This window comes from Gekko japonicus, unplaced genomic scaffold, assembly GCF_001447785.1.
Source record: "Gekko japonicus isolate JY-2015 unplaced genomic scaffold, Gekko_japonicus_V1.1 scaffold203, whole genome shotgun sequence".
In the NCBI taxonomy this organism is placed as follows: Eukaryota; Metazoa; Chordata; class Lepidosauria; order Squamata; family Gekkonidae; genus Gekko; species Gekko japonicus.
This window is the reverse complement of record NW_015170280.1, coordinates 370,308-393,372: the sequence shown is the minus strand read 5'-3', so window position 1 is coordinate 393,372 and position 23,065 is coordinate 370,308. Positions and strand designations below refer to the sequence as shown.

The 23,065-nt window shown below is 43.0% G+C and overlaps 1 protein-coding gene across 1 annotated transcript in view; it reads left to right on the top strand.

Annotated features, from left to right (window-relative positions):
* The window catches only part of LOC107115951 (bone morphogenetic protein 8B-like), a 77,957-nt gene that overhangs the window by 36,427 nt on the left and 18,465 nt on the right, over window positions 1–23,065 (top strand). Inside the window, exons 2-3 of the mRNA XM_015417753.1 lie at window positions 15,478–15,670; window positions 20,933–21,081. Of these exons, the coding sequence (XP_015273239.1) occupies window positions 15,478–15,670; window positions 20,933–21,081 (342 nt within the window). The remainder of the gene's footprint in view (window positions 1–15,477; window positions 15,671–20,932; window positions 21,082–23,065) is intronic.

Here is a 23,065-nt window from a genome sequence, read left to right as displayed (position 1 = left end):
CATTAGCATAACTCATTAGCATAACTTATTTGCATATGACACACCCCCTGACATCACTGGAAGTGTGTCAGAAGGCAACACCCACCACTCAGGCTCCACTGGACTGTTTCGGATTGCTAGCTATTGGAGGGGGGGGGGAGAACGTGCAGATCTGTCCTCGCAGAGGAGGGAGATCTTGTACCTGAATAAAACTTGGTCTTAAAGGTGCCACTGGACTGTTTTGGACCGGGGGCCGGGGGGGGTTCTGCAACTTACCTGGCTGCTTCTTGCTCTGACTGAGGGCTGCTGGGAGCAGGGAGTGGGGCTTGTTGCATGTGCCCGCCCCCTGGGCTCTTTACTGCCGGAGCTCCGCTCCTGTGCGCTCCTGCAGGAAATGACCCCTGGTGGTGGCACTTCTCTAGAACATTTCACACGCTCCAAAATCAGTTCGCTCTCTGATCTGTCATTCAGAGGGTCTCCCTATCCACTGGCTGCTTTGCCTGAGTCCTGCCTCCAACATTCTAAACATTTTGCTGTTCCCCCCCCCCCCCCATAGCCAGTCAGAACACAGAGGTTATTTGCATATGCAGCCTCATTGGCCTCTGCCTCGGAACACAGAGGTCGTTTGCATATGCGACTTGATTGGCTTTTGCCTCTAACATTCTAAACAGTTTGCTGTTCTGAGGTAAAATGTGTCCAATCTCCAGGTGAGGGCTGGAGATCACTCAGAATTACAACTGCTTTCCAGATGGCAGAGATCAGTTCCCCTGGAGAAAATGGTGGGCTCTGTATCCTTATATGCTGCTGAGGTGGCCCCCATATGACAGCCAATGTGACGTAGCAGTCAGGGCTTCAGAGCACGGGAGAGGCTGCAGGTGTGTGGGGGGTGGAAAGCTGAAGAGTGAGGGGGAAATAAAGGTAAGTTGATGATTGGAAGGAGATAGGGTTGCCAACTCCAGGTGGGAAATTCCTGGAAATGTGAGGGATGGAGCCTGGAGAGGGTGAGGTTTCAGGAGGCGTGGGACCTCGGACAGGGACAAAGCCATAGACTCCACCCTCCAAACTAACTATTCCCTTCTGGGGAACCATCGTTGCCAATCTCCAGGTGATGGCTGGAGATCACTCAAAATTACAACTGGTCTTTAGGTAGCAGAGATCAGTTCCTCTGGAGAAAATGGTGGACTTAGTGTCATTATACCCTGCTGAGGTCGCCACAGCAAATTGACACTGAGTGTTCAAGGCCCAGAGCCTCTTTCTAGAGGCCGTTGTATTTATTTCCACAATGGGCCTTTTCCCTAGTCTATCTATAAAATGCATGTGGTCTTTTACCTCTCAGGCTGCACCCACAAGACCATGGAGGATATTAGAAAAGGCATCCTAACATAAACTTTTGCCTGGTTTCAGTAATCAAAATCAGCTTCCCTGATCTGCTGGTGTTAGCATTTTAAGGTAAAAAAGAGGTGACCTTTAAAATCAATTCTCCCCCCCCCAATTAAAATGCAGTGAATTGGTTTTGATTGAGTGCGGCCAAGTGGAGGTTGAAGAGTTAAGCTACTTGTGTCTTCCCTGGTTGGCCAAAATGAAGGTGAAGGTTGCAGTAGGCCTTATCTTTTTCTTCGGGCAGTTGGCAGCCCTGTATCATCATGGGAACTCCTTTGTTCACAAAGCACTGTCTCTCTCTCTCTCTCTGTGTGTGTGTGTGTGTAAATAAGTGGATGACAAAACAGAGAGGTTAAAAGGCTCTAGTTAAGAGTGGGGGTGCGGTCACACACACCAGATAAAGCGGGGGGAGGGGAGCGAGGCTATTTCCTCCAGAGGAATTTGACCTGCAGTCTCGAGATCGCACCTCCCTTTGAAGCTGTGGGCGCAGCCCGTCAGTGTGTGTGATCAGACGCAACTGCTTTTTTTTTTGCAGTTTGTTTCCCATGCGCTTAAACGAGGAATCAATTAATCACACCTCCACACTGAGGGCTCCCTATGGAGTTTGTGATGATGCGCATACTGAGAAGGGGGGGGGGGAACAATGGCACGGAGTCAGGATGGCCTGATCAGACATTCCCGACAGCATGAGAGCATGCTGGAGTGATCAGCCGGGGAAAGTCCGTCCATGGCCCGTCACAACCCGTTTACTACCGGATTTTCCCCGGTGTCTTTAACTCCGCTTCTGTGGTGGAGCAGAACAGGTTGCTGATGGCTGCGGGATACAGAGGCTGCACCTTGACACAGAGAGTACTCCATCTTTCTGTGTTATACCTCTGAAGATGCCAGTCACAGCTGCTGGTGAAACGTTAGGTCCTACAATGCCAAGACCATGGCCATATAGCCCGGAATATCTGCAGCAACTAATGAACTTTGGCTATAAAAGCCTTCAACAACATATTGGGTGCGTTCAGACTGTGACAATCACACAGTCAACATCTGCCTCACGTCCCCCGCCGTTGGTTTCCAGCTCAAAACTGCTTTAATCTGGAGTATTTTGTTACCAGGTCCCAAAGTGGTGTTTTTTCAGCTCTCCTGTTTAAAGCCGCATTTCTCCCCTGTGTGATCGCTCCTCCATTGTCAAGCCACTTCTGGTTTAAACCCCCTCCCCACTCGAAAGCAGCCCGAGGCTTCCGCTTTTCGCCCACCATTTTTTTTAGCGTTGGTGGTTGGCTCCGCTACCGTGTTTAGAAAACCGACATGTAAACGTTCACTTGTTTTAGAGTTTAGATGAGTTCGGGATCTCACGGAGGCCATTTTTGGGTTAAACGTTTAAAAGGAAGTCTTTTGTTGGATGGGTTGGATTGATTCGCCCTGGTGGTTCTGTGCATGTGCCATGGTAGTTTTGCCCCCCCATTCTACGGATGAGTGCCTATGCGCATGCGCAAGCTGAGAAAAAAATTAAAAAACCCGCCAACACATGCTCCCACACGTCCTCTGAATTTGCAGCACTCCTTCTGCAAAAGGGCATTTCCTTTGGGGCATTTCCTTTGTATTTAGGACTCAACCTACAGCATATGTTTCACACTTCCTTTGAAAAGGGGTTTGGCGGCCGTTTTGTCATCTGTCACCATTGAAACCTCTCCTTTAAAAAAATTGTGCATGCGTAGTGACATTATAATATTATTGCATTGCAAAAGGAAGGACAATGCTGTATTGAATGCAGGAATGCTCAGTGGTGATTGGTCACTGGGATTCCCACCATGAGGGGAGCAGTGTTTGGGTCCATTGCCACGAGAATCCTTCATTTTGTTCCTTGGTTTTCTCTACAGTTCTCTAGTGTACTGTAGCTCTTTAGTGTTGGTTTTCCTACATCAATGGACATGGCAGAAACAAGATTACTTAGACTGTTCGGAGTACAGACTGTCTTGGTTTCACTGGTGAATTTGATCCTACTCTGCCTCACGTCTTCCAGGAATGTCTGTTCAGCCTATTTGTGCCATCTTCGGAAGACACCTCCGCTGTGCCCTGCACTCTTCCAGAGCAAAAGAAGATCTAGCGTTTTCCTCTCACTCCAGGGCACTCCCTTTCCACCACTAGCCTTGGAATCAGAAGTCATCCTAGATTGTTTGCAAAAAAGCAGAGTAAGGAACTGACACTGAGTTAAAATGGCTGCTCACATTCACTAATTATGGTTCTTCCCCATCTGCTGTTGAGAATTTTTTGTTCAAACATCCCTGCCCACACACAGCAGTGTTCGCTATTGGTGGACGTTTGAATTCTAGCCAGTGCACTGGAAAGGTTCTGTAACATTACGATTCTCTGTTCTGTGCTTATTGACCATGCATGGCTGAGAATCATGGGGAATAACATGGTTGTCGCCATTTCAAAGTCCCCCCCCCAGTCGCATACTTACAAAATGACCATCGAAGATTCCCAAAATTTCCTAAGGAAAGTGCCCCCAAATCACTGAACAGTATACACCAAATCATAACAACATTATTACTCCATGTGGCAGAACATCCCTGCTCTGGCCTGCAAGCCCTATTCCACCCTGCCCTCCTACAGGTTCCCAACTCCCCGGAGGGGCTTTTCTTCTACTCTCAGGGTAGTCCACCACCACCATCTGGTCATTATTGAGGTTTCCCACTGGGAGGATCAGGACTCCCAGCTTCCCTTCCAAGTTCAGAGGCCTTGCTTCAATGTCTCCCACTGCCGAGTGCTTGGTCACTGCAGGGACAGATTAATGCCTTGGGCACCCTTGGAGAAATAGCTGCTTGCCAACTGCCTGCCTTCCTCCTGGCTCCACCTGGCTCCCCACTTCAAGATAGCATGTTCGAGACGGTGGAGGTCTATGTGGTTCAGAGACCCACTCCCAGCATCAAAAATTATAAAGTATTTATTAAAAATAAAATGTTTACAGGCATACTTTTAGCACATCACCAGGTTTAGCAAAGAATAAAAAAGAAATGGATACAAATGCAAATCCTCTGTCCCTTTCTCTGTACATGCCCTATCAGCTGTTAAAATATATGGTAGGCTCTTTAGCTTAGATGTTCTAGTTCTCTACAAACTTTCTCCTAACGTTATAACATTGCTACACTATTATGAAAAAATAGTGTAGGTGCAATAAAAAATCATTTTTTAAAAATTAGCAGGTTGCTCAGGGGACAACCTGAGGGGGCAGGAGGCGGGGTGAATACACGACACTGCAGACACAAAAGGATGACAGAAAACAAAATTTGAATTCAGGAATTCTTCACTGTAAAACTGCGAGCTCAGATCTGAAGGGGGGGGGGAATTGCAGAAAAAGTAGATTCGGAAAACACAGGGAAATGGGGCACTAAATTTGGATCTGCAGAAATTTTTGCAAACTTTGATTATTTAAGAACACCGGTGCGGAGGTTTGCACTTGTGTGGAAATGGTCTTACATCCTTTTGAAATTATTAAGAATACTTTGCATTTTTCATAGCACTTTCACTGTTCAAAGAACTTTGGAAATTTCCCTAGTAATAAAAGTGCAAGGAATGCGAAAAGCCAACGGAACACCAAACTCCTTTGCTGAAGACCCATCGTAGCTTCTCTTTGGCATCTGTAGCTGTCAAGATAAAGAATCTAGCCCTAAAGGACCACAGAAAGAAAAATCTAAAAATGTTTACATTTATTTTATTTTTAAAAATTTTTATGCTGCATTTCCACTCAACTCAGGGTCCCCAGGGTGACAAATCTTAAAACACTAAAAAGCATCTCACTTTTTGCAAGATGTTAATATTGTCATCAGTATATTCTAAGGATGGTTGTGGTTTGGTCATTTTGCCTGTGTTTGAGGAAGGGTTTGATGCCGGGTCTGCCAAGACAGCAGAGCCACAATCACACACACCGGCATACGTTTTTGGGTGGGGAGCTTGCTGTTATTCATTGGTAAGGAAAAAGTGCTTCGAATTATGCAAGATCTCCACACTTGTATCTGCCTTTTATTACTTCAGGGTTGGTTATGAGACATGGAAAACTTAAGAGAAATATAACTTTGGAGTAACAAGTTCCTCACAAAAAACACCAACACCGCACACTCACAGAAATTTGTGGTATGTTTATTCTTAGGGAATGTGTTGTTTGTTACTAACGGAGATTATCCCAATCCATCTAGCAGATCCTTCCTTCCTTCCTTCCTTCCTTCCTTCCTTCCTTCCTTCCTTCCTTCCTTCCTTCCTTCCCACAAAACATAGCATTTTTCTCCTGACTGAATTAAAGCATTTTGTATTAGTCATTGGTTACTGATGTTATATCAGGATATATTAAAAGTTTTCACTGGCATTTTATGTGCTGGATCCATGCTGTCGGGAAATGTGTCCCCCCCCCCCCCCCTCCCCACGCCTCCCCCCATCATTGTGACGCTTCTGTGAACTACCCTGGTTTTCCTGGACTTTTCTGCAATCTTTTCCAAACCCTGTTTTGCTGTGATGTTTTAGAAAGGATCACAGCAAAGCTGGACTGGCTGGTGTGTGGGTAGAGAGGCCTAGATTTTCCCTGTCCTGTCCACATGGCAGCCATTTTGTCTGTGCCTGTCCCCATGGAAGCCACCCCCACCCCCACACGCCATCAGGAGACTTTTTAAAGGCTTTTTTAAACAGACCAACACACACAACTAAACTTCTTTACTTGCAAATAAACCCTTTCGACATAACATAATGGTAGAATCCAATATGCTTCTCAACCTGTAATTTCTTTTTTTAAAATTTTATTTATGAGTTTATAAGTTGTATACAAGAAAATAAACATACAAAAATAAATATACATTAGAGTCTGTTAATTTGTTCTTTCTCAAGCCATTCATACAGTCCCAACCACCTTTTCTCAAAAACCGTTTCATCTTTCCCCTGTAATAATACATTCAGCTTATCAATTTCTGCTACACTCATTAATTTGTGAATTAGTTCTTCTCTTTGAGGTATTTTATCTGATTTCCAATATTTAGCCCACAGTATTCTCGCTGCCGTCAAAATGTAAATTGTTACATATATTTTGTTATGTTCGTATTCCTTTGGAATCATATTTAACAAATACATTTCGGGTTTAAGCGGCAGATCTATTTTTACTACTTCTCTTATTATTTTCTGATTTCCCCCCCAGTAATTTTGCATTTTAATACATCGCCACCACATATGGAAAAATGAGCCTACATTGGTTTTACATTTCCAACAGTTCCTTGAACAATTTGGGAAACATTGTGCAATTCTTTCCGGAGACCAATACCACCTATGAATTATTTTAAACACATTTTCTCTATATGAGGTAGCTCTCATACTTTTAGTAGTTTTCCAGATTTTAAACCAATCGTCCATTTCAATACCATGTCCTAAATCTTTCATCCATGATATCGTATTGGGTCTAACCAGATCATCTGCCATAAAGTCTTCTAGTAAGAATTTATATATCTTCTGAATCATTTTATCGTTTGATGATAGCCAAATTTTGTCCAATTTTTTTTTATCATAAAAACCTATAGCCGCATCTTTATTATATATGGATTTTAGCTGTATATTCTCCCACCATGTTAATTTGACGTCATGTTTTTTGAAAAGTGTCTCTTCTGTTTAGCTTTATCCAGCAAGATTTCATAGGATTCTTTATTAAATTCTGTAACAAGCGATGGTTTAACAAAGGCTTCTAGAGGTGAAACCCACCTAGGTGTCTTGATATAAAATTTTCCTTTTATCTTATTCCAAGTACTATTTAATGCTCCTCTTAATAAATTATTATTAAAGTTAGAGTGGATCTTATCTTTCCCATACCAAGTGTAAGCATGCCAGCCCATGCTTAAATCATGACCTTCTAGGGTCAGTCCTCTATTATTTTTCAATTCAATCCAGTCTTTAATCCATCCTAGGCTGGTCGCTTGATAGTACAAGTTCCAATTGGGAAGACCACATGCTCCTCTTTCTTTTATATCTTGTAACGTTTTGGCTTTTATCCTGGTTTTTTTTAGGGTGCCAAATAAATTTTCTAGCTATCTTATCCAATTCTAGAAAAAATTGTGGTCGTTTTAGGACTGGAATATTCTGAGCCAAAAACAAAAATCTCGGGAGAATATTCATTTTAATGGTAGCGATCCTACCCATAGATGAAAGATGTATATCCTTCCATTTAGTTAAATCTTTCTTTATTTCTTCCAAAAATCTATTGTAATTATCTTCTATTAAGTTGCTATTTCTGTTAGACATAATAATGCCTAGCTATTTAACTTTTTTTACAATTTCCATTGCTGTAATCTCTTGAATTTCTTTAACTATCTTTAACGTACAATTTTTCGTTAACAACTTAGTTTTTTTAAGATTGATTTTTAGACCAGCTGCTTGTCCATATTCGTCTATTACTTTTAATAAATGAGTAACCAATTCTATTGGATTTTCCAGAATAAACGAGAGGTCATCCGCAAACGCTAGTAATTTATATTCTTGTCCTTTTATTTGAAGGCCTTGTATGTACTGGTTCTGTCTCACTTGTTCGTGTAATGTTTCTAGTGCAAAGATGAATAACAACGGTGATAAAGGGCATCCCTGTCTTGTTCCTTTCTGTATTTCAATTTTCTGTGTTAGATCTCCATTCACCAGAATCTGAGCATGTTGTTCTTTATATATTGCTTTTATCATCGTCACAAAATGTATTCCGCTATCACAAATATTCAACTTTTGTATTAGAAATTCCCAAGACAGGTTATCAAATGCTTTTCCTGCGTCCAAAAACATTAAAGCCAGCTGCTTTTCTGGGTGGTTCTCGTAATATTCCAGCACATTAATGATCATTCTGATATTGTTTTTCATGTACCTTTTAGGTAAGAATCCCGTTTGATCTTGATGGATAACTTGAGTTAGTACTTTTTTCAATCTGTTAGCTAAAATGTTTGCAAATGCCTTATAATCCACATTCAACAATGATATGGGTCTATAATTTTTTACTTGGTTTTTCTCTGTATCGGGTTTAGGTATTAAAGTTATTATCGTTTGGTTCCATGTCTCAGGTATTGTGCCTATTTTTCCCGTATTCTGCATAACTTCTTTAATGGGAGTGTAATCTGCTCTTCAAATACTTTGTAAAACTCTATTGGTAAGCCATCCGGTCCTGGTGCTTTCTTGGTTTTCTTTTTTTTTATTGCTTCCGCCAATTCACAGATAGTAATTGGCTCATTCAGAATATGCTTCTGACTGTTATTGAATTTTACATTGTTTTTCTCTAATAGATAGTTCTTAATTGAATCCGGATTTTCGTTCCTTTGCTTGTATAATTTTTGGTAGAAATTTTCCACTATAGTTTTTACATCTTGATTTGAATATTTATCTTCCTCTTTTTCATCTTTTAACGATAGTATCGTTCTTTTTTCTCTTTCCTTCCTAAGCCGATACGCTAACCATCTTGATGGTTTATTTGCATGTTCAGGTATACTCTATATTTCTTGCTATTTCCTGTGTTAACACTAAATTCATTTTGTGCTGTAATAACTTCAAATTAAGTTGTGCTTCTTCTATGATCGTACAGAATTGGAAAGAATTTTGGACTTTTTAATAGGCTCCATTTTTGTGTTTATTCTCTTTAGCTTTATTCCTGTGTTGATATCTGGTTAGCATCTGAAACACCATTGCACCTGATCTGTTTTTCCTCTCTTTTCTACATTGGTGGTTTTCTCTTTTTCCAATTCTTGTTCTTCCTTATTGTCTTCCATATCCAAATCTTCTTCTCCTCCCTCACTTTCTTCTTCTTCTTCCCTATGCCAACCCAAATCTTCTCATTTTTTTTCTAAGAAATCTTCCACTTTGAAAATTGAGTCAATTCTTTGCCTTTCCCCCCTATATTCAAAGAGTATTTCTTCCAGAATTAACTATCTGTAGCTAATTCCATTGTTTTTTAATAAGTCTGTCAACACGTAATAATTTTGTCTCTTTTCTCTCACCCTCCATGGTATCTCTTTCATGAATCTAATTTCTACATCTTGAATTGTAACTTTTTTTTGATAGGTAGCTCTAAGAATTCTTTCCTTCATTTCTTTTTTATAGAATTTTACATGTACTTCCCTAGGTACCTTGTGTTTTCTGGCATATGAGGAATTCCTCCTGTAAATTTCTTCGATTTCCGGAATTATTTTTTCTTTAGTTGCTACTTCTAATTGTTCCGCAATAATTTGTGCAAATTCCCAATGATTCCGGTATATTTTGACATCTTAATAATAATGCCGCTTTATCCATTTCCAGATTGATTATTGATTCTTCTAATTTATTTTCTTCAGATTTTAATTCTTGAATTTCATATTCTAGCTTTTGTACTTTCTTTTTTGTTTTATCACTATTAGTAGCAATTTTTAGTATCTCTTATTTGTTTTCAATTATTTGTTTTTTGATTTCCTGTTTCCGTAGTTATTTGAGTGGTAATTTCTTCCATCTTGGTTTTTAGTGGTTCAATTTCTTTTCGTATCATTGCTGGAAAGGTGGAGTCTACCATTGATTTCATTGCCTTTGTTACACTTTCCTTTCCTCTTTTATATTCATTTGAGAGATGGACATTGTTGGCTTGAATTGTCCTACACCCCCTGCTTGACCCGGCGAGGTCATGGATGTTTTCCTACAGCCACTTATTCCTGAAGCCATTAATCAATTTAAAGTATTTAATTAGTTTATAAATTCTACGTATGGTGGCTAGGCTTATTTTTGTTTTTATTTAGTTGTATCACTATGTAATTTTTTTGGATTTTGTACTAGTGTATTAATTATAATTTGATTACTATTTTAGTTTATTTATTGTTGTTATTATTTTCTTAAACCTTATTGACCTTTTACTTTAGTTAACTTTCTTTTTGCACCACAGTCCCTTGTTTGCTCTTATTTAGTTGCTGTCCCTTTAATTACTAAATATTTTGGTTTGTTTGTTGTTATTATTTTGTATCACAGTCTCTTGTTCACTCTTATTTAGTTGCTGTCCCTTTTATTACTACTTTGGTTTGTTTGTTATTATTGTTATTTTCTTAAATCTTACTGTCCTTTTACTTTAGTTAACTTTCTTTTTGCACCACAATCCCTTGTTTGCTCTTATTTAGTTGCTGTCCCTTTAAACTTTCGCTTCCGTTCCTCCTTTAGCCAGTTTGCTCCATCCCCGCCTTTCTCCAACGTCGCCTCTGCTCTTCCTCCGCCCTTCTATGTAGGTTCATAGCTATCCCATCACTGCCTTGCTCTTTCTGGCCCCTCCTTTCTCCAGCGTAGCTCAATCGAAGCCTTTCCTCTGTCTCCTCTCCTCCACCCTTCTGTGTTGACTCCGGGTTTCCATGTCACTGCCTCGCTCTTTCAGGCCCCTCCCTTCTCCAGCATCAGCAAGCCGACCTCCGCCTCTCCTCCGTTGCTTCTCCGCCGCCGCCGTTAAAGGGATATTCCTCAATTACACGCAAAAATGCAGCATCACGGCCCGTTTGTAAAGGGAAAAAACCCAAGACAAACAAGACAAAATTAGGTTAGTATCTGCCTATGTGTTTTATAGCCCTCCTAATTATCTAGGTGCTTCTCACTACCTGCTAAGCTTCTATTTTATCTAGCTGCTTCTGGAGAAGTTTACACACACCCAATTCTTTGCAGGCGTTGATTTTAACTTAACCCTACTCTATCTGTTCCTTTAAGCTTCTTTTCGATTAAACTACTTTGCTAAGCTTTCCTTTAGTTGTTTGGTTTTACTTAGCTTCGGTTTCGTTGCTTTCTTGGTTCTGAGACCTTTTGCTTGACTCTGTCGATTCTTAAGGGCTTGTCTGTTGTTTGATGGGACTTCTCGTCTGGGCTCCTATTGTTTTCCACTTCGGGGCTCGTCCTGGGGGGGGGGTCGCTACCCCATCCACCCTTGGGCTAAATGTCCCTTGCCAAGACTCTCTCTCCAGGAGAGTACTTGTGGAGATATAAGTCCAGAAAAAAGCAATAGGTTAGAGCTGGGTGTGAGGAGTGCTCTCTCACATGTCTGCTTTCGGCAAACCCGGAACCGGATCTATCAACCTTTAATTTCTTTCTTATTAACCAAAGCAGTAAGCCTAATTGACTTCACTGTCTCCCAAATTTTCGTTAATCAATCGAGTTCCCAGTAAACTTTGTCTTCCAAAAATTAGCCAAGACCAGCCTTGTAGCTGTTAACAAGTATTTAATCATTTCTGCTATTGATACACCTAGCACCTTAACATAATTTGATTTTTAAAATCTCTGGAATCTTAGGTAGTACTACCCCCAAGATCTTTAATGTAGTATCAGCCACCGTATTCTAGTATCTCTGTGCATGCTTACATGAACACCATATATGTGTGTGTGTGTGGGGAATCAACTTTATCCTTAGAATAAACCTAGCATGCACCTGAGAAATTTGAGTAAATCTTTGATAACCTCCACACCATTTTATAACAATGTTCTCTTAGTCGTAAACTAACTGAAAACAGTGATCCTTCCAAACATCCTCCAAACATCCCAACTTAATATGTGTTTTTTAATCAGCCGTTGGCATATTGAGATCTCTCCTTATATATAATTCTGTTTTGGTCATGGACTTTCCTGAACATTCCACATGCTCCCAAATCAGTTGGCTCCCTAATGTGTCACAAGGTGTCTCTATCCACTGGCTGCATTGCCTGAGTCTCGCCTCCAATATTCTAAACAGTTTGCTGTTCCTCTCCCCCCAATAGCCAGTTGGAACACAGAGGTCATTTGCATATGCGGCCTGATCGGCCTTTGCTTCTAACTTTCTAAACAGTTTGCTGTTGCTGTTGGGAGTAATTGAATGTGTCCTGAGGTAAAATACATATCCTAATTTCCCCTTAAACAGTCACTGGAGTTGCCAAAATACATATCCCAATCTTCCCTTAAACAGTTACTAGAGTTGCCAATCTCCCTGTGGGGCCTGGAGATCTCCCAGAAATCACCGTGTTCCCCAGCCACAGCACATCATTTCTCCTACAGAAAATTTCCCAGCTATTACAATGGCTGCTTTGGGCAGTGGACTCTATGGCATTATACCCTGCTGAAGTTCCTCCTCACCCCAAACCCTAGCCCTCCCCAGGCTCTATCCCTCAAATCTACAGGTCTGGCCCTCCCCTTAGTATTGCCAGCCTCCAGTCAGCACCTGGAGATCTCCAAGATCAGTTCTCCTGGAGAGAATGGCTGCTTTGGGCAATGGATTCTATGGCATTATACCCTGTTGAGGTCCCTCCGCACTCCAAACCCTGCCCTCCCCAGGCTTTACCCCTCAAATCTACAGGTCTGGCCCTCCCCTTAGTCTTGCCAGCCTCCGGGCAGCACCTGGAGATCTCCAAGATCAGTTCTCCTGGAGAAAATGGCTGCTTTGAACAATGGACTCTATAGAATTGTACCCTGCTGAGGTCCCTCCACACCCCAAACCCTGCTCACCCCAGGCTCTACCTCTCAAATCTACAGGTATTTCCCAACCCAGCGTTGGCAACCCTGTAACTGGCTATGGAACCACTTTCCAGACCCTTGGAACCCAGAAGACATGGCATAGGAGGTGGTGCTTTTCTACCTTAGCTGCCACTGCATGACCCCAAATCAACATAAGTCAGGGGTGGAGGGAACCATACCTGTTACCATGAGGTTGTCCTCCCATACTACCCACTTGGGGCAGCAAAATGCCTTGAGACAGCCCTGCCTTATAGCTAAGCAGAAGGAAATAAATAAGACTTGCCTCCCTCTTTTTTCCCCTTCCCTCTTCTGCCCCACCAGCCACAGCCAGGACACTCACCTGGAGATTCCTTCTAGAGCTTATCTTCCCACAACAGGCCTTACTCCTAGTAATGGTATATTGGTATTTATATATTTATGTTATTTATAGTTTGCTTTTCTCACTGGGACGCAAGGTGGATTACACAGAGTGAGTCAATACAATTAACAAGATGGGACATTCAATAAACAGTGAAATAGGGTTTAGGTTGTAGAACCAACCAGAAGCAAAGCATAACTATTAACTATTAATTAACTAATGCAGTTCCGCTGGGCCTGTAAAACAGAGTTGTTTCACCAGACCTATGGTTGAGGACAGCGATGATTTGTCAATCTTAGATTGGCATCCCTTTCTCCTCCCTCCTTTTTCCCTCTCCCCTTTCCCCCACATTAGGCAGACCTCAGGATATTTTTCCCTACCTGGATTTTACGCCATCTATTAGCTCTGTCAGAGTTGCTATTTTATTGTATTTATAGTGTTATGGAATTATTTGATGTTTTAATTGTTTGAATGTTTTTAAGACTGTTGTAACCCACTCTGAGCCCTGTTGTATAGGGGAGGTGTATAGAAATATTGTTTCTAAATTCTCATGCCTTCTTCCTGTGATGACATTCTGTGTGTCTTTTTCCTGCTGCAGGCCAGATGGCCTAGTGTGATTTCTGTCACTTGACCAGATGGCTGAACCACCAAATAGCCATGCCATATAATCATGCCAGATACCCACATTCCTTAACACCTCTCTGCTGAGGGCCAGACTTGAAGGCTGCTCTTGTATGGCCTACATGGGCCATGTCACGTACGCAATGGAGAAAGCTGGAAGTGTCAACCTCCATGTGTCCTATAAGTCTGGCTGTAGATCATATCAATCTGTTTGACAGGAGCTGACAGCTCAGAGTGTCAGTAGAGCTGGCTCCAACTGGTTCTGTCTAGTTGATAGCAGAGCTAATTAACAGTGACTCAGCATTGGGTCCTGATTGGACAATGCTAGTATAAGTATGATGCTGTACTGTGTACTATACCTTCCTGATGGAAACCTGGTGTCTGCATGAGCATTTTGTCGTTCTGTGCAATATATTGGTGGAGGCGTGTGTGAATAAATTGTATATAGTTTTACACCAAGCCTATAAGACTTACGTCTTCTTTGATACTCTCACATGACTCGCAACCTGCAGTGGGCTAGCACCGCGCAAGCCTCTAACTTCTTAGCCAATCCCCACCCATCTGATGTTGGCAGCTATGGCAACCAGAAATTGGGCACACCCCCCTGCCGCTCGTGATTGGCTGATGGCCACAGCTGATGGTGACTGGCATGGGGGTATAACTCTGTGGTTCTTTAGGGAAGAGCTCTCTTGCTTCTGGGATCCTGACTTTTGAAACAAAGAGCTTCTTTGTGAACTGACTGCCAGTTGCCAACCTTCTGTTACTGTGGATCTGTATCTCTGAGCAGTCCTGGACTATATACCTGCACAAGATGGGATTTCTCTTCAAAATCCCTTTGTGCCAACCTGCACTGTTACGCACTGGACAATCTTGGACTACCTGATGCTATACTTAACTCGGTAACTATGGTTATTATTAATGTGCAGTAAGGGCAAATAGCCATAGGTTGTTATTATTTTTGTATCCTCTATTAGTCTCTTGTTATGCTTTGCACTGAATAAAGATCATTCATATTTGTAATTGTCTCTGATGCGGTAATTGAGCTCCAGGGCTAAATCTCGTGTCTAAGCGCTGACCACAGAGCTACCACTGTGACACCTCTGAGTTAGAGTTGCTGATGTGTTCAGTCCCAGATGCCAGCTGAGAGATTGAATCTCTGCTCTTAGGCTGGGTGGGGACCCCTTGGAAGAGATTCTGGTGGCAAACTGTTGTGAATTCTAGACAGAGTACAGACTGTCTCGTGGATTTTGTTTCAGGTGCTGAAATATAGGGTTCCCTCTCACCCCTGGACTGGGCTGAGTGGGTTTGATCCTGTACAGGAGGGTGGGCTATAAATCAAATAAATAAATAAAATAATGCAAAATTACGTAATAGTATCCAATTTACAGCAAACTGTACACAGTAGTATGGACCCCAATTCCTAATAATCTAGATAGCCAAATCAGCCTTCTCCAGTTAAGGGGGTTACATCAATTGCTGGTTTAAAAAAATATTGGGAAAAGCTCCTAACCTGCATAATGCATGTGGGGAGATGGCCACCATAGGGACCAGAGCAGGGGAAGTGAACGGAAGGCTGTTATCTTAAAGCCCCATTTCACTGGCACCAGGGCTTCCTTAGGGAAGCATTGCTATGTGGAGAAAGGCCTCATTGTGTCATGTGCACATCTTAATTCTTTCAGTTGAACTGGACAGAGATATCTTCTATCAAAAGCCGTACTGGAAGGAGTTCAGGTTCGACTTAACCCAGATCCCAACAGGGGAGTCTGTAACAGCAGCTGAGTTCCGCATTTACAAGATGCAGAGTGTCACTCGCCATATCAATCAAACCCTGCACGTCAGCATTTATGAGATTGTCCAAGATCACCCCAACAGGTACAGCAAAAGTAATATTCTCAATCTGGCTAATAGGACCATGTGAATTAATCCCATTCCCAACATTTAGATCACAGAAGGGCAGTCAGCCCCAGTCCACCAGGAAGTATTCTTATGCATGTTCTCCTGAAATGGCTGAGCTGTGTTCTCATGCATCTCCCATTTTACACCCCTGCGTTTGCACCTGAGAAATTCCTGATGTATTAATTCTAACAACTCCAACTATCATTCTGATAATTTAAATAAGGGTGCAGGGTCCCAAATCCAAAATTGGGTTGCCAACTTCCAGGTGGAGCCTGGAGATCTCCTGGAATTACAGCTGATCACCAGACAACATAGATCAGCTCCCCTGGAGAAAATGGCAACTTTGGAGGGTGGACTCTATGGCATTATACCTCTCTGAGGTCCCTCCCCTTCCCAAACCCCACCGTCCCCATGGCTCCACCCCTACATCTCCAGGAATTTCCCAGTCCAGAGCTGGCAATCCTAGCTCCCATAAAATTCCTTAATTACATGAATTTTCCTAGTAAAATATAGGGAAGAACTAATATGCCATACCAAGATAGGGTTATCATAACATGTTATAAAGCTACACAATGCCATTACACCCCCATATTCTCCCCGCTCAGGGTGTGAACTTGTGAAGTGGAGGGAGCCCCAAGTGAGGCTGTAAGAGGAGGAGTGGGGGCCCAGACACCTACAGAGCAGGCAGTAATAAAGAGTGCCAGTATTAGCCTCCTCAGGAGAAAAGGCTGTCTTGTCAATAAAGGCTTACTCAAGGGAGCCATGGATTGGGAGTGGCAGGAGAAAGGGGAATGGAAAGCCAAAGGGAGGAAACACAGGAGGAGGAGGAAGAAGAAGAAGAATCATAAAGTTGGAAGGGATCTCCAGGGTCATCTAGTCCAACCCCCTGCACAATGCAGGAAATTCACAAATACCTCCCCCTCCACACCTCCAGTTACCACCATTCCACACCCAGAAGATGGCAAAAAACCTCCAGGTTCCCCAGCCAAACTGGCCTGGAGAAAAATTGCTTCCTGACCGAAGGGGTGACCAGCATTTTCCTGGGCATGTAAGAGAGGGCCACAAGAACTAAGCACTGAGGCAACCCTTCCTGCCCTTCCTCTCATAATATGCCTAAGTTCACAGCACCAGCATTGCTGTCAGATGGCCATCTATCCTCTGTTTGAAAACCTCCAAAGAAGGAAAGCCCACCACCACCCGAGGAAGCCTGTTCCACTGAGGAAACATTCTGACTGTCAGGAAGTTCTTCCTAATGTTTAGCTGAAAACTCTTCTGATTTAATTTCAGCCTGTTGGTTCTGGTCTGACCTTCTGGGGCAACAGAAAACAGCCCTTCAAGTACTTGAAGATGGTTATCATATCACCTCTCAGTCGTCTCCTCTCCAGGCTAAACATACCCAGCTCCTTAAACCTTTCCTCATAGGACTTGGTCTCCAGACCCCTCACCATCTTCGTTGCCCTCCTCTGGACATGTTCCAGCTTGTCTATATCCTTCTTAAATTGTGCTGCCCAAAACTGAGCACAATACTCTAGGTGAGGTCTAACCAGAGCAGAGTAAAGTGATACCATCACTTCACGTGATCTGGACACTATACTTCTGTTGACATGGCCCAAAATCACATTTGCCTTTTTAGCTACTGCATCACACTGCTGACTCATGTTCAGTGTATGGTCTACTAAGACCCCTAGATCCTTTTCACACATTCTACTGCCAAGACAAGTCTCCCCCATCCTATAATTATGCATTTGATTTTTCCTACCTAAATGCAGAACTTCACATTTATCCCCCTTGAAATTCATTTTATTTGTTTTAGCCCATTTTTCCAGCCTGTCAAGATCATCCTGTATCCTGACCCTGTCTTCTACCATATTTGCTACCCCTCCCAATTTAGTATCATCTGCAAATTATTAAATTTGCATTCCCTCTATTCCTTCATCCAATCATTTATAAAGATGTTGAACAAAACAGGTCCCATGACAGATCCTTGAGGCACTCCACTTGTCTCTCCTCTTCAAGAGGATGAGGAACCATTCACAAGCACTCTTTGGGTGTGAGCTGTCAACCAGTTACAGATCCACCTAACAGTCATAGGATCCAAACCACATTTTACCAATTTGTCAATAAGAATATTATGTGGAACCTTATCAAAAGCCTTACCGAAATCAAGATAAACTATGTCTATAGCAATCCCCTGATCCAGCAAGGTAGTAACTTTCTCAAAAAAAGAGATAAGGTTAGTCTGACATGACTTGTTCTTGAGAAACCCATGCTGGCTCTTAATAATCACAGCCATCCTTTCTAAATGCTGTCTGTTTGATTATTTGTTCTAAAACTTTCCCAGGTATAGACATCAAGCTGACGGGTCAGTAGCTACCCACATCCTCCTTTTTCTTCTTCTTGAAGATGGGGACAATATTTGCCTACCTCCAATCTTCTGGCACCTCACCTGTTCTCCAAGATTTCTCAAAAATAATGGACAGAGGCTTAGAAATTACATTCATGAGCTCTTTTAGTACCCTTGGATGCAGTTCATCTGGCCCTGAGGACTTCGTTTCATTTAAAGAAACTAGGTATTTATATACTACCCCAATGCTGATCCTAGGCTGCAGCTCTCTTTCCTCAACATGTGTTCTGTTTTTGCCATATTGAACACTGTTTCCCTCACAAGAGAAAACTGAGGAAAAGTAGGATTTGAGCAGTTCTGCCCTCTCTTCATCACCTGTTACAATTTCACTTTCCTGTCCCCACAATGGGCCTACCATGTTCTTGCTCTTTTTCTTACTTTGAACATAAGGAAAGAACCCTTTGTTGTTGTTTTTAGCATCTCTCGCTAGCCTAAGCTCATACTGAGCTTCACCTTTCCTAACTCTTTCTCTACAAGCACTGGTTATTTATTTATATTCAACCTTGGTTATAAGGCCCACATTCCACTTTCTAAATGAGTCTTCTTTATTTCTCAAGTCTTTAGAAAGCTGTTTATGGAGCCACCTTGGCTTCTTTAGGCTTTTCCCATTTTCCCTTCTCCTAGGAATAATTTCTGATTGTGCCTTCAGTATTTTGCTTTTAAGAAACTCCCATTCCTCTTGAACTCCCTTCTCCTTAAGTATTTCTGACCATGGGATTCTACCCAGCATAACTTTAAGTTTGTCAAAATTTGCTTTCCTGAAGTCCAACCTGTATGTCAGACAACGTATAGTTTTTACCTTCCCCAAGACTGTAAATTCCAAAATTACATGCCCACTACTTTCACCTCATCAACCAGTTCTTCCCCGTTGGTAAGAATCAATTCCAAGATAGCAGATCCCCTTGTTTCCTTCTCCACTTTCTGGAAAATGAAGTTGTCAGAAGGAGGAGGAGGATTTATACTTCACCCTTCACTTGGCGTCTTAGAGCAGAATCTCCTTCCCTTCCTCTCCCCACAACAGACACCCTGTGAGGTAGGTGGGGCTGAGAGAGCTCTGAGAGAACTGCTCTTGAGAGAACAGCTCTGAGAGAAATGTGACTGACCCAAGGCCACCCAGCTGGTTGCATGTGAAGGAGTGGGGGATCACACCCAGTTCTCCAGATTAGAGTCCGCCACTCTTAACCACTACACCAAAATGGCTCTCAGGAATACAGTGTTGGTAGAACAGGAATATAGTGTTGCCAGCTCTGGCTTGGGAAATTCCTTAAGATTTCAAGAGGGCGCCTGGGGAGGACAGAGTGTGGGAAATGGAGGGAACTCAGCAGGGAGGTCCTACTGCCATTCCAAAGCTGCTTTTTCCTCCAGGGGAACTGATCCCTGTAGTCTGGAGATCACTTGTAATTCTGGGAGAATCCCAGACGCGACCTAAAGGTCAGCAAACCTGGAAGGTGGACAGCTGGAAGGTCTGGGAGGCCAGAAAGGCCCAGAGAGGTGGCATTACTGGCCAGGAAAGCAGCAGGTACTCTTTTGCAGGGCCTTTTTGTCACAGTAGTCCCTGGTACAGAGTCCTGGATTTTTTACAGGGCTCTTTCTAGTCCTGATCCTCCTGTGCCAGCCTGCCCCACTGAGGCAGAGAAAGAAAAGCGGACCCTCAGGAACAGCCCAGTGGGGATCTGCAGAGGGAGGGGAGAACTGGCGGAAAGTGTCCCAACCTCATAGACGAGTACCAGCACCTTAAAAAAATAAAAAGCACCTTGCCCACCCTAAGGCCTAACCCCGTGGTAAGGGGGTAGCAAGTAGAAGCGTCAACTGAGGTTATCATGGGCAGGAGGACTAGGGCCTGATGGAGGCAGGTGGAGCCATGACTGCCAGCTCCAGTTCGGGAATTTCCTGGAGACATGGGGGGGGGGGGGGGGGCCGGAGAGGGTAAGGTTTGGGGAGAGGAGGGGCCTCAGTGGAGCGTAATGCCACCGTCTGCCCTTTAAAGAACTCTTTTTCTCCAAGGAAGCTGATCTCTGTAGTCTGGAGATCAGTTATTATTATTCTGGGAGATCTCCAGGCCCCACCTGGAGGCTGGCAGTCCTGTGTGGAGACAATAAGGGGACAGGGAGTTGTACAAGCTGTAATCAGCTGTTTGAGCCCAGGACTGTGTTGTGCAAAGCAGCAATAAGCCACAACCTTGCCTCCCCCCCCCCCTTCCTGATCCTGCAGAGGGAGGGCACCCGAGGAGGGGGACGCAGGCTTCACACATGCCCACAGATATTGGCAGAACAAAAGAATGAAGGTGTTCGGGGTAGGGTGGAGGCATCAGGTTACAAGAGGTTTCTGCTGCTAAAGAAAAATAATAAAAACGTAACTGCATCCTGGTAAACATATCCTGGAGATGGCCAATGTCATGGTTCTGATTTGTTTTCTAAAAGCCAAATGTTTTTAATCTTATGTTCTATATCAAGCATGAGCCCCAGGCATTTTCACCCCCCAAGCAGTTGCCCCACATGTTCTGAGAGGTGCACTCAGATTGGGTTCTTATGGGTCATGCACATGCTACTTCACTGGGGCCAGGAGGTCACTGGTGTTCCCAAAAGCCTATTTGGGTTGCTTGTGTAAGGCCTGTCCATGCCTCCCTTGTTCCAAGTGGACTCTCCTGTATTTGTTCATTCAGTTAAGTAAGTTTTTTTGCGGGGAGGGGGAAAATGTGTCTTCAGAGGTCCATGCATAAGATTTTTTCCAAAAATGACCTTTCTTAGTTTTGTTTTGAGGGGTGGAAACAGAGATAACAACATTCATGTTCCATTTCAGTTGCCTGCACTCACCTCCTCTCTCTGCTGCTCTAGAGAATCGGAGTTACTCCTTTTGGATCTGCAGGATTTTCTGGCTGGGACAGAGGGCTGGCTGGCTTTTGATGTCGCAGCTGCCAGTAATCACTGGTTGTTAAACCGCAAATACAACCTGGCCTTGAGACTTTACGTTGAAACGGATGCTGGTAAGCCACCCCCTGCATGTGCCACTAAAGGCATTTCTCAGCTCCTCCTCTGCTGATGTAAGTGTATAGAAACTACAAAGGCAGTTCTGAATGTATGAACACCAGGCATGTGAGTCAGCTAACGGCTTATTAGGAAGATGGATTCCCAGCTGCCTGTGTGATTTTGCACTTAGATGTCCAGGCAAAAACAAAGGCTCCATTCCAAGATGCCTACACTACCAGCAAAGCAAAAATCCCTGTTCCTGGTGCAGTGATGCAGGACAGTTTCAAAGATGTTTATGTTAAGTATTCCCCCTTTTTGGGAATTATAGACAATCTCCCCTTATGGTCGCCAGTTTGTCAACAAGAAATAAAAACCCATATAGCCTGCTTTAAAAACAGAAAGGATGGAATACCTGCTGAAGTTTTAAAGGAGAATGTAGATTGGTGGGGGCAGTTTTTGGCAACCTTTTTTACTTACGTCGACCAAACCGGCCAATTCCAAAGCAGTGGGGAACTGCTATAGTGGTCCCAATCTTTAAGAAGGGCAATAAAAATAATCCAGCAAATTACAGACTTATAAATCTATTAAACATCATTAGCAAAATATGCACAAGACATTTCCTTGAGAAAATAGAAACATGGCTGGAACAAGAAGAAATTATCCCATTAGAGCAAGCAGGCTTTAGAGCAGAAAGGTCAACGACTGAGCATTGTTTAGTGTTGCAACAGCTAATTGAAAAATATGCTGCCAAAACCCCACCTCTTTGTATGCTGCCTTCATTGATTTGAAGGCTGCTTTCGATTCGATCTCAAGACAAAGATTATGGCAAAAACTTGAACATTCCACCATAAATAAAAGACTGCTTTATCTTGTTCATGCCTTACATGAGGAGTCATACCTCAGAGTGAGATATAATTCAGAGGGCTCACTTACTAATCCAATAAGGACATTTAAGAGATTTAGGCACGGTTGCCTTCTGGCCCCTATACTATTCAACGACTACATTAGCGATATGGTGAAACACATGACAAATCCCAATTTCTACCCACCAAAGCTTGCTTACCACCTACCGATTCTGCTATATGCAGATGACGCGGCCCTACACTACTAGGATTACGAAGGGCACTAGATTGTTTCGCAAAATACTGTGAGAAAGAACACCTGGTGATAAACTTTGATAAAACAAAAACAACAAATTTATTCACAGCAAAAAGCCAGCACTCTAATACAACAAACTAACTCAAACTAAATTCATATAACCACAAGCATAATTGAAATATATAAAATGAATATCAAATAGAGCATGCCTGTAAATATAAAACAAAAGTGATGACATTTGGTAGACATCACAAGAAATATTTGTGGACAATAAAAGGAAACAAAATTGAGCAAGTAAATAAATTTGTTTACCTGGGCGTGGCCATTCAGGACTCGGGAGCTACCTCAGCACACTGTAATATGAGGGTGGAAAAAGCTGAGAAAACAGCACATGCTATCTTGAGATTTTATCCATCTAAGGGAGGGCTGTATGTTCCCGCAGCATTGAAGTTGTTTCAAGCTAAAGTAGTAACGCATCTCCTTTATGGTCTCTACCTGGGCATTTCTGCCACTAATTCATGTGCTCTTGAGAAGGATCGATCCAGATTCATTTGCAAGGTTTTACAGGTTCCTCCGGGGGTGCTGAATGCCCTTCTACGCCTAGAAACTGGTCAAATGAGAATAGAAGCCAGGGTGTTGTTATCCTCTGCATATCAATGGCTCAAGATTAATTCAATCCAAAAAGAACTTTTCCCCCTAATAAACAAAGATCCCTATCAGCCAAGGTGGATTCAAATTACCAAGTCTAATTTAGAAAAAACAAGAGGGGGACCCGCGATACTCGCGGGGGGGGAGAGAAGAGCCCCGTCTCCTCCATCCCCCCCATCTCCCCGAGGCGGCGGGGGCGGCGGCAGCGGCAAGGCCGGTGTTCGCCCCCCCGAGGCCGGTCTTCCCCCCCCGCCC